We start from the raw sequence: 12,600 nt of genomic DNA on the forward strand, positions 1-12,600 counted from the left end.
AATGACCCTCCACTATGGCTAGTGTCTGTAGTTCTGTTAGTAGGTCATTCCTTCTGCATGAACATCTCTTGGAGCCCAGGATGGGAAACAAAAAGGGTAGCCTGAGAAAGCTTTGGTTCTAGACTTTAGGGACCAGAAGTCCAGCCCTGGCTCTTTCCCTCTCTAGCTATGTGACCTTGGGTAAATCATTTAACCTCCATGAGCTTTCAAGTCCTCACATGGAAAATAAGAACGTGGTTTATTTAAGTACAGGGCCTCCTCCAGCTTTACGACTCTAACTTGATGTGAATGAGTCTTACTTAGCTCCTTTTCTGGAATGGCTTGGGGGACTCTGGTTGCTAAGGAGGGAGAGAAAAAATGTGGGGTGAGAAGGAAGGGCTGAGGGGCTAGGTGTGGGAGGAAGAGCAGGTGGAGCATGGATGAAAGAGCCTGGGGCACCCAATGTAAACTTGGGTGCAAGGCTGGGAGCTCTGTGCAGCGGCTTCATGGACAGATGCGGCCAGTGTTCCAAGGATGACACTGCAAATCTACTGTGTTCTCAAGCACCTTTCTTTAAACAAAGCGATGTCCAGTAGAAGTCTTAGTGGTTTGAGGGTGCGAATCACTCACGCGCTTTTCCCCTCAGAGTGCAGGACTTATTGAGAAGGGACACAGGATTGAATAGGGAACCAAATTTCACCTTTAAAAGTGAAACAGTGATGGAGAATGCAGGGTGCACTTGTGGCCAAAACAGTCCCCCTCATATGCCCCTCTTTTGAAATCTAGACCTGAGAACCTGAAAGGAGCAAGGGGTTGTGGGTCATTCTCCACAGCCACTCTTGTTGGAGGCAGAGCGCCCAAGACAGCGAGGCCATATGAGTGCATTAACTCTGCCCAACAGAGAACTGTGGTCCAGTGGATGTCACATCTCCCCTGTCTCGCCATATACATCCCTTTCCATGGGAAGAGACAGGTGAAGATGGAAGGAGAGACCAAAGCTTCTCTCTCAGGATTTCCAAGACAATCAAGGTTTGATTTTATGGTCTCATGCAAAGAGGGGAGAGGGGGAAAAATGATTTCCTTTATAGGATTGGAATCCAGGAGCAGTTTTGCACTAAAATTCTACTTACAAGTCTGCTTAGAAGCTAAGAATGTGCACATCTGATCTTCATATTCTCCATGCTTCCTCACTCATAGCATGTGGTCAATAATCGGATGGATGGATGGATGGATGGATGGATGGATGGATGGATGGATGAGTGGGTGGGTAGAAGCCCTGTAAGGGACCAGATAGGTCTGGCTATTGGCAGACAAGCTTTCTTGAATTAATCTGTGCCTTGAAGTGCCCATTTCTAACCCATGAGCTTCTCTCACTGAGAAGGAAAAAGTAACAATTTTCTCGGTATTGACCTAAGTTATGTTTTCTTTCATGACTGAGTCTGACTTCCCTTGCAGAACTTCTGGTTCTGGGAGAGCCAGGATATGTGTTTGCTTTGAGGAAGAGGAGACCCTGGAGGACTTTTCTGGTGCTTGGCTCTACCGGGAAAGCACATGCTAATTAATTCCATTTCCTTTGCCTCAGTCTTTTCCCTTTGGGTACGAGATGCACACACTCACACGCACATACTCACCTTTAACTTTGATTTGCTTCATTTCACATTCAGGGTGTCTTAACAAGTATGCGGAACGGGATGTGTGATTCGAGGGGAGGCACCATGCCAGACCAAAAATAGCTCTCTCTTAAACAGGTGCAAAGGTGCTTGAGATTCCACCGTTATAATCTGTTCTCTTGGGAGGCAGTACGTTTCGGTTTAAATCCCAGCTCCTCCAGTTTTAACTGTGTACAGTCTTGAGAGAATTATCTTTCTAAGCCTTGGCTTCTTCCTCTGTGTAATGGGCACTGACCCAGTCTCATGGTGCTAATGGAAAGATCACACAGTACCGGGCACATAGCAAATGCTGAACCAGTGTGGCCTATGGTTGGATTAAGCATTACTTTGAGTGATAAGGATAACCTTGGTGTGAATTAATCGATCGCATTTCTCTCTATAACAGAATGGTCAGGAAAAGCAACTGGGTGGGGAAGAGGTTCAAGAGGACGTGAATGAAATAAAGGATGAGGTCCTGGCAAGACACGGAGGCCTAAGCCCCTCACAGCACCTTTTCTGGCTGACAGTGCTTGTCTTGCTCTTCTCCCGCCCACTCCAGGCTGGACTGCTGCTCCTCCTGCTATGATGCCTGGGCAGATCCCGGACCCTTCCGTGACTGCAGGCTCTCTGCCAGGGCTCGGCCCCCTGACCGGACTCCCCAGCTCGGCTCTGACTGCAGAGGAGCTGAAATACGCCGACATCCGCAACATCGGGGCCATGATCGCCCCCTTGCACTTCCTGGAGGTGAAACTGGGCAAGAGGCCCCAGCCTGTGAAAAGTGAGGTGAGCAAACCTTGTCCTCCTAGGCGGAATCCAGGAATCCAACGGTAGGATGCCTGGGTTAGAGTCCCTACACTCGCTGTGTGGCTGGTAACCTAAGTGTTGCTGTTCAACAAGGAGTCTGAGGACCAGTAGCATCCATGTCACCTAGCGGCTTGTTAAAATGCAGAATCTCAGGTCCCACCCCAGACCTTCTGAATCTGAATTTGCATTTTAGCTCCCCTGGGGAAGCCTGTTAATGTGATGGACACATTAAAGTTTGAGAAGTCCTGGGCTAGGATAGGATACTGAACCTGTCTCTTCTTTGTTCTTAGAGGGGCAAGGGAACAGTGATTAATAATAACAATAATGAATAATAATATACTGGCGATCTCTCTGGGGTGTTGGGAGGACCAGGGGAGGTAATTGAACTGTGCACTTGCTTTGAAAAGTATACAAGAGAATGCCAATATCGGGTTATCTTTAAGAATTATCATTAGTCATGTCACTGCTCTAATCCTCTTGGCCCCAGGCTGGAGCCGAACGTGGGAACTTGGAGGAAGGGTGGCGTGGCTTCCTTTCCCAAGGAGCTGCCAGGGCTGGGCATGGCCTCAGCTACCCATAATTGTCTGCCTTAAATGGTATTTGCAGGGGACCCACACATGGAGCACTTCTTCCTCAGGCCCCTTGCAGCTGCAGCCCTCATGAGCCTTACTTGCAGAAGAGCAGCTTTTCCCTAGGGACTGATGAGAAGCAGAAGTCTCCAGCTCTGGTGCGCCTCAGTGTGGGGTACGCCCCCAGCCACCTCCCCAGGGCTGGTGATTTGTCCAAAGGCCTGAGGTCCCCAGCAGGGTGATCTCTTCAGAGGCCTGACAGAATGGCTGCCCACCTGGAAGGGAGAAGGAGTTGGTGGTGGTGGGTCGAGAGGTGGCTGGGGGTGGGGCTCGGGGAAGGACATGGGAAGCAGCTGAGCATCTGATGCTTGGCAGTTGTGATGACAGGGTGCATTCACAGGCAAAGTTGTGCCTGGACTGGGGTTCATGCTTTAGGATGGAGCTCGGAGGGCTGGATATTCCAGAGAGTCTCTTGAGTGGAGAAAGGTGGCTGGGTACTGTAGGGGAGAGTCGGATATGTTATGCAACTACTGCTCAGCCCTTCCTCTCCTCAGAAGTACCACACAAAGAAAGGCTGCTGGGGGCTTGTCTGGGGTGGCAAACCGGCCATTTGTGAGCTGGATCTGGATCTCAGATGTGTTTTGTTTGGCCTGCACGGTATTTTAAAAGAAACTTGAACCAACGTTTTACTTGAAAATTTGCATTTTAATCTTTGATTAAAAAAAATTGGAAGATCTGATCACACCGTGCCCTGTTCTGCCATGGCAACAGCTGCATGGCATGGAGAGATGCCCTTCACCTCTTTCCTCTCTCCAGTTTGCTACAGGCCCCGCACTTCCCTAGGATTCTTGATTTTGCTTACACTGTTGGTTTTGCTTTTGTTAACAGCAGCTGCCCTCATTTGCCTTAACTGCTTGGCCCCTACTGTAGACATTTGCACTTGAGACACCCGGATTAGGTGCACTGCAGTTGCCCACTAAAGACTGTTGATTTCAGGTTGAGAGCTGATGGTAATTATATTCTTCTGAATTGATTTTTGCACATCAATGTGCTGTCGATAGCACTTCCTGGCTTATTTAGTGTTGTTTTCTTTATGAGGGGGGGGCCCCTTGCCTTTGGTCCTTTGCTATTCACCCTCCCAGGCCCATCACTTGAAAGCACCCACTTCTGGGTCATTCCATAGTATAATTGCCATTTAAAACCAGTAGCTGAGGAGTTTCACTGGGGCTCTGAGGCTGTGGGGTGGATGAAGAGCCTTGGCCAGGGGCTGGCCAGCAGAGCTTTGCCTAGGAGGCAGTTACCACCTCTTCCCTCCGCCAAAGGCACTGGAGGAGCTTTCTTTTTTTAGGGCGGGGGGAGGCCTTTATTTGGGTTGGGTATTTTTACATTTCACAGCCTCCCCCAAATCGATGGCATATGCCCTATATCTGACAGTGACGTGCTGTCTTCACAGGCGCCCACAAACACTCACCATCCAGGCGGTGAAAATAACAAGCTGTTTTTAGGGCGTATTTGCATGTCCTCTCCCTCCTGTCAGACTGCAGTGTTGTGGGGGCGAAGAGGCAGGTGGGAAAGGTAGACTGTGCTGGCATGGAGTAAGGTCAGCCCTGCACTGGGAACTGACCTCCAAATGCTTTCTAGGTCAGACCCAAAGTGGGCAGGTGGTGGTGGGGGGTGCTCATTCTTAGAGCAACTACAAAATAAAGTGGGTAGGAAAAGAAACTTGCTGTTGCAGAACATGTCCCGAAGACTTATTTCCATATGGCAAGCTGCCTTTGGAGGATTTTCACATTGGCATTTTACACTAGTAAAAGTTTCTTGAGTTATGATAAGATCCTAGCTCAGATTTATTAAGCATTTGATATGTGCCGGGCCCTGTACTAAATGTTTGACATGAATGATCTCCTTTGTTCCTTGCCTGATCCTGGTGTCTGCGTTCTGCCCATTTTAGAGGCATTTGAGGTCCAGGGAGGAGGAGGTCAAGTCACTCCGGCTCACAGCGCTGCAAAGTGGCAGAGCTGGGGCCTGCAGTGGCGGTGCTGCTGCTGCAACAGCCATGCAATAGCGCAGTGCTGGATGCGCTTTGTGAAATATCTCGTTGAACTCGCATGGGAATCCTTTGAAGTAATTATGGTTACTGCTTTTATTGTAATGCCCACATGATGGATGAGGTTAACAAGGCTTGGGGAGGTCTAAGGTCATGCAGCTGGGAAGCTAACTTTAGAGCCAAAGCTTTAACCTTATGTCATGGCTGCCTCTCCATCAAGCTGGGGAAGGAGGTGGGGGGTGGAATGAACTTGGCCCCGGAATGCTAGGGCATTTCGATAACATGGCCTGATTAGAGCTGAGCCCTGCAGGTCTGCAGCCGCATCCTCTCCCGGGCTCTGGAGAGAGAGCGGGCCGAACTGCTGTGCAGACAGCTCTGTCCAAGGAGGCTCTTGGGCTGTCTGTCTTGTAGAGGCCAGCAGTCTCTTGGGCCATGTCCAAACACATGAAGCAGTTTGGTAAAAGAAAACTGGAGGAATTACAATAAATGACAGGGTTTGTAAATGATAAAGTGTGTTGTGCTGATGTTATTATTATGTGTTTGACACATAATGCTAAACTGTTTTGCTGCCAATCGCTTGTCTGCAGTCCATTTGAGCAACAGATATTTGCTAAACACCTACTATGTGCTAGGCACTGTTCCAGACACTGGGAACTGAACCCTAAACAAAGTAGACAAGCTCCCTTCTCTTGGAGCCATATGTTATAGTGGGGACATCCAGAGAGAAAAATAAGCCTATCAATATACAATATAAAATGTCAGGTCATAGTCAGTATTGTGAAAAAAAATTAAGCAGACCAAGTGGTGGTGAGTAGCCAGACTGCTGATGACTGGCTAGGATCTTATGTTCTGGGGATGTTATATTCTGGATTATAGGATTTTTAGAGCCCATGCTTCTTTCTTGCCTCTTTGTTCTTCTTTCTTTTCCAACATTCCTTTTCAGGAAAGCTTTGCTCTCTGGCTTTCTCTAGAGCTTTCCTTCCTACACTTTTTATTCTGTAGCCTCTTCCAGCTGGACTCTTCAGTCAGCCAGTCCCTATTGGCCTGAAGATTGTGGTCCTTCCTGGGTCATCTCTGAGTGGGCTGCTAAGGCTGCAGGGGCCGCACCCTGCCTCTGGGCCTGGAATCCATTTCTAAAAGGGAGAGGGGGAGGCCAGAAGCCCCACCCTTGCACACACATATACACACCAAGCACTTACTTAACCACCTGCTAGATGGGACCGCTCATCCTCTGTCACTTTGCAGAGCCTTCGAGGGGTCTCGAGTTCAAGGGAGGTTGGACTGGATGACCTTTTAGGAAAGAGGCCGCAAACTGTCATTCTATGGGTGGGATGAATCTCATATGGCCCTCACAATTTTTTCCTTTTTTTTTTTTTGAATTGAATGAATTTCTATAATTCAAAGCCAGGAAATGCAAACTTCTGGCTTCTTTTAAAAAACCAGACTATCTGGCTACTCTAGACCCATACCTTATAGCGCAATGAGAAGCTAGGGCTGAGTAGCAGATGCTCACTGTATTAGCATGCAGTCTGTAGTTTACCACGGTCCCCACTGCTCTCTTTGCCTTACACCCCAGCCCCCTTCACACTGTCTGTGTCACCAGCTTGCCTTTGAATGTGTGTCCTGTGTTTAAGATCACAAGGACAGGGACGAGCTCTTATATTTCTTTTTACTTCCACCAGACTATATGCAGTGCCTTGCATAGATTGTATGATTAACAAATGCTTGTTGGTTTGAACATTAGTTAGCTGTGCCAACTTGGCGAGTCACTTAAACTTTCTGTTTCTTGATTTTAGTATCTCTCAATTCTTACCTCCAAGCACTATCCATTCATTCTTCTGTTTCTGAACTTAAGCAACCTCAGGCAGAAAAAAAAGAAGATCACAATGAAAATCCAAGCAACCATTTCCAAACTTGGCTGATCATCAAAGCCGCTTGGAAAACTTGGTATAAATACAGATTTCTCGACCCCACTGGGGCCTGTGGATTCAGAACCTCCAAGGACAGAGTCCACGGAATCTGTATGTTTAGTATGCTCAGGGATGACTTTAACTGTTTATTATAAGTTTCCTCAGGCTCTTCTGATCCTTGTCAGGGAGCATTTCGAGGCCTCCACCTTGAGGAAGTAGTGCGTGCATTCCATTGCAGACTGCCTTTCTAACACATACTGCCCACGGTGACTTAATCTGTATCCTTGTCATCTTCAGAGCAGGAGAGGAGAATTAGCTGTTTGTGAACTTCACACTGATCATTTTCCAACTTCTCCATGGACCCCAGAGGACATTTAGAAAGTTTTCTCCTTTGGATGAAGTGAGAATGTGAATCTGTGTATTATAGGGTGGCCTTGGGAGTTGTGCTCACTCTCAACTGCAGGTGGTCTTTCCAGAGTTTGTTCACCAAAAAGACCAAAATGTTCACGCGTGTTTAGCCTGAGCATAAAAAGTTGCCCCCAACCAGACGATGTGCTAAGTAAATGTTGACGTAAACATGCTTGTGTTTTTAGTGATTTAAAACATGAAGGCAGCCCACTGACATTTTATAGCAAGCCTTGCATAATTGATTTTTAATTTGTGGCTCTTTCAGAATAGCATTGGCCTTCTTCCCCCTGACTCAGACGCTTTTTCTTTTTCATACTTGTTTGGCAGAGAGATCCAATCTGTCCCTTCTTGGAACAGAATCTCCCGGCTTGTCTTTGAAATCCCGAATTTCCATTTTAGTGTTGTCACTTTGTTAGCACATTTTGAAAAGCTGTTAGCTTTTTTTTTCTCTCTCTCTTAATAGTTAATTTGAGGGGGAATGAGTGCTAGCTAAAAGCAGCTATGACTGTATTTAACATTGGCCTCTGTGGTATTAAGTCTTATTTGATATTATACCCTGAGCATTCATGGGGTTCTGAAGCTCTTAGTTAACATCATAGGTTGGTCACAGGGTTCCTTGGAGAGCTGGTAGTGGGGACAAGGCTGGATCAGTATATTCTTAACAGAAATCAAATACCTCTGAAAAGTTCAGGAAGTCCTGTGCTGCCTTTTTAAATTCTCTAAGATAGAAATAACATTAGTACCGACCCGTAAGTGTTGCTGTGATGATTAAATGAACTAATGCAGATAAAGGGTTCCTCATAATGCCTGGCACTTACTAAGATATACAAGAAATGTAAGATATGATGATGATTCACTTTTCAAATGTGTTGATTATGCAAATTAGTTTTTATAATGATTCAAAAACTGTTCCTTGAGCTTTTATTTTCTTGAGGGCATTTTGCCTTTGGAGGCGGTGAGTGGCCTGAGTGTTTGGAGGTGCCCCGGTGTGTGGGAGCAAGTTACCATCCTGGTTTCCTAAACAGAATGGCTGCTTCTAGGGTCCGAGAAGAGCTCTGGGCTTGGATTCAAGCTTCTGGGTTCAAAGCCTGGCTCCTTCGCTTACTCCCTGTGCAACTTTGGACAAGTCAGCTGGTTTTTCTGAACATCAGTTTTTTTCATCTGAAGAAACTAAAATGCATAGAGTTTCATCGTGAAGATTAAGTGAGGCACTGTGTGTGAAGTTGACCTTGACCACAGCACAATATGTAAATTAGCTTTCAGAGGACTGATTCCATTTACCTTGAATGACACTACAAATTTTGACAGCATTGGCCTTTCCAATGTGTTTCACCTGCGACCTGGGTTTCAAGGAAGCCAGCAGATCTTCCTGTTTCTGGTTGTTTAAGCAGTTTAGATGCAGCTCGAGTTGTAGTTATCATCACAAACTATAAGCGGGAAGGCCCTTCAACCCTCTAGTTTCCCCTAAGCTGCCTTGCATGACCCCTTGTTTCCTGTGATGTTAAGATCATTGCTGGATTTCCACGAACCATCAGTTTTTTTAATAGTCCTACAAAGTGGCCTGTCCTATCAGTGCTGGTCATCTTGCTTGGGCATTCCCAGATCCACTGTCAGCATGCACTCAGAGTTGGGCTACAGCGCTCTTGCAGGTGAGGCTCCTCTGGCTGAATAACTCCGGTCCCAGCCAAGTTTCTCTCCCCTCTACTATGCCCAAAAGACACAAGACAGCTTGGCCTGAGGCTAGAGCTCAGTGACCTACAAGGACATCTGGGCAGATTTGGGCAGGCTGCAGAGGTGCTGGGAGGGAGATCACAGGCCTCCTCTGGGTTTAGCAACCTCTTGAAGCTGTGCACATCCTGCCCTAGGTTGGGGCTCATTGACTGTGTTCTCTGTGGCTTTAGGGTCTCCTTCACTAAGCATAGCGCATGTGCATGTTTTGAGTGATAACCTCCTCTGGGGTTTGCCTACATAGTCCTTCTCCCTGCTCCTTCCCACAACCACCACCAATAAAAAACCTTGGCTGTTTGGAAGCAATGTAGCAAAGCAGTACTGCTGCACTGGAAGGGTTTAGCTCTGAAGAGGTCACTAAACATTTGATCTTAAATTCCCTCTGTTGTAAAAATGAGGGGAGATAGATCCCCATCTCAAAGCATATACAAACATTAACTCAGATTGGATCATAGACCTAACAGAAGAGCTAAAATTGCAAAACTCTTAGAAGAAAACATCAGTAAATCTTTGTGACCTTGAATTAGATATGACACCCAAAACAGCAACAACAAAGTAAAAAATAAATTGGACATCATCAAATTAAAAACTTTGTGTTTCAAAGGACACAAAGTAGAGACAATCCACAGAACGAAAGAACATTTTTGCAGATTATATATTTGATAAGGAACTCATATCTAGAATATAAAGAAAGATCTATTACAACTCAATAATAAAAACACAAATAGTCCAATTTAAAAATGGCAAAGTATCTCATGCACATTACTCCAGGGAAGAAAGTGAACAGCTATTAAGCATATGGAAAGCTGCTCAACATCATTAGCCATCAAAGAAATGCAAATCAAAACCACAAAGAGACAGCACTTTCACTCCTACTAGGATGGCTATAATAAAAAAGATAATAACTGGTATTAGGATAGAGAAGTAATAATCCTGGTAAACTGCTGGTGGGAATGTAAAATGGTATAGCCACTTTGGAAAACAGTCTGGCAGTTCCTGAAAAGGCTAAACATTGAGCCATACCATCTGCTAGGTATATACCCAATAGAAAGGAGAACATACACAAAAATTTGTACATGAATATTTATAGCAGTATTGGTCATTGTATCTCAAAAGTAGAAACAACCCAAATATGTATCAGTTGATGAATGGATAGGTAAAACATGATCTATCCATACAATGGCTATATTTGGCCATAAAAAAGAATAAAGTACTGATACTTGTGACAACATCCATGAACCTTGAAAATATTGTGTTAAGTGAAAGAAGCCACTCACGAAGGACTACGTATTGCAAGATTCGATTGATGTGAAATTCCAGAATAGGCAAATCCATAGAGACAGGAAGGAGAACCAGTTCCCTGGTGTCTGGGGCTGAGGTTGATAGAAGTGGGGGGTAACAGCTAAGGGGTATGGGGTTTCTTTTGGACGTGATGAAAATGTTCTAAAATTGATTGCAGTAGTAGTTGTACAGCTTTGTAAATATACTAAAAGCTGTTGAATTGCATACTTTAAGTGGGCGAATTGTAGGTTATGTGTGAATTGTATCTCAATGAAGCTGTTTTTAAAGTGGGGAAGGATGATATCTATCTCGCAGAGATGTGGGGAGGATTAAAAGGGATAAAATTTGTAAATCGCTCAGCATGTATCAGTGCTCTAGAATTAGTAGCTATAGTTATTAAAACTCCCTTTCTGGCCAATAGCAAAGAAAAAGCCAGGATCTGGTTAGGGGCATTTTCTCCTCTTTCCTTTTTATTGTTAGTGGCCATCCAGAAGCAATGAGAGCAGTTTGGCAGGATTTAGTATGGAACTCAGAAGGAAATAGGGAGTAATCCTGGTTATTTATTAGAGTCCCCTGGAGAGCATTTTAAAAAATATTGACTTGGAGCCCAGAGATTCTGATTCAGTTGGTCTGGGTGAGGCCGGCAGGTGTTTCTAGCCTGTGGCCATTGGTTGAAACCCCCAGTATAGTATAAACCAGCCCAGAACTTTGAAGGATTGAGGACATCTCGGTTCAGGACAGAAGGCTCACACATGCAAACTGCTCTTGTAGACATCTCCTTTGATCTGTTCAATAACCCAGTGAGAAAGGTGTTATTAGTACTATTAGTTATTAGGGAAACAAGGTTGGAGGGATTAAGTAATTTGCCAGGGTCTCATTTTTAAAGCACAATTTTATCTATTCTGCTTTTTTTAGAAAAGCAAGCTCCACACACATGCTTATACCTTCTAGTTATCAAATCTAACACCTTGGAGAGCACTGCCAAGGTGACCTCTGGCGCCAGGTTAATCTGTTTTGCATAGACTTCAGAACAAAGCTCTTCCTGCTACTTCCCTTTGATGAGCATCCTGAGAGTACAAGGCAAGCCGATGAAACCTTATTTACATATAAAGGCATGTGCTGCTGAATGATGGGGATATGTTCTGAGAAATGCATCGTTAGGTGAATACTACAGAGTATACTTACACGGACCTAGATGGTAGAGCCTGCTACACACAGAGTGAGCCATAGGGTGTTGCCTGTTGCCTTAGGCTGCAAGCCTATATGCATATGACTGCACAAAACAACACGAGATGAAGCCAAGCACAAGAGAAAATGATGCGATCAGGCGACACGGTAAACACGTGGTACGTGAGGCCGCTGCCGGCGTAACACAACATAACGTGGTATACTGTTTTGCGACAAAATTTTTTTTTATAAATAGAAAGAGTATATACTACAATAATGGTAAAAAGTGTCATATAGTAAATACATGTATCAGTAGCATAGTCTTTTGTTAGCGTTATCAAGTATTATGTACCTTACATAATTGCGTGTGCTATAATTTCATGTGACTGGCAGTGCAGTAGGTTTGTTTACACCAGCATCAACACGAGAGTCATGCATTTGCGCTATGATGTCGTCATAGCTATAACATCACTAAGCAATAGGACTTTTTCAGCTCCATTAAAACCTTCATGGAACCACATTCACAGATGCATTTCACCATTGATCAAAATATCATTATACAACATTATATGAATGTATGTGTACACACACACACACACACACACACACACACACCCTGTATGTAACTACTGAGCTGTGTGTCAGGGAAAATATAAGACAAGAATAATTTGGATCCTGAGGCTCTCAGAAAGGTGCAACCCCATAACATCTGAGTTAAGGGTTTTGCACCAACACAACACATCGTACTCTCAGTGAAGGCCTGCAGTAAGTATCTAACACAACTATCAGCCCCCTTAATAAAATACTGCCTTTATCTATTTAATTTATTATGGCATCATTTGAACAAGAGCCTTCTCCTGCTGAAACCTATCCGAAATACACTGGTTTACATCGGCGCTACTCGAAGTGGGGTCCACAGAGCAGCAGCACCAGGATCTGGGAATATGTTCCAAGTGCACTTCCTTGGGTCTCACCCTAAACCTACTGAAGCAAGCTCTCTAGGGGATTTCTAGAGCCCAGAAATCTGTGATGTAACAAGCCCTTCAGGGGATTCTGAA

At 45.1% G+C, this 12,600-nt stretch overlaps 1 protein-coding gene across 3 annotated transcripts in view; it reads left to right on the forward strand.

Moving 5' to 3' along the window:
* JDP2 (Jun dimerization protein 2) overlaps nt 1-12,600 on the forward strand; it is a 38,153-nt gene that overhangs the window by 7,469 nt on the left and 18,084 nt on the right. For all 3 annotated transcript variants that reach the window (XM_016122591.2, XM_016122589.2, XM_016122590.2), the window contains exon 2: nt 2,188-2,411. In XM_016122591.2, the coding sequence (XP_015978077.1) occupies nt 2,211-2,411 (201 nt within the window). In that variant the 5' untranslated portion in view covers nt 2,188-2,210. The remainder of the gene's footprint in view (nt 1-2,187; nt 2,412-12,600) is intronic.

The sequence above is a fragment of the Rousettus aegyptiacus genome, unplaced genomic scaffold, assembly GCF_014176215.1.
Source record: "Rousettus aegyptiacus isolate mRouAeg1 unplaced genomic scaffold, mRouAeg1.p scaffold_m13_p_3, whole genome shotgun sequence".
NCBI lineage: Eukaryota > Metazoa > Chordata > Mammalia > Chiroptera > Pteropodidae > Rousettus > Rousettus aegyptiacus.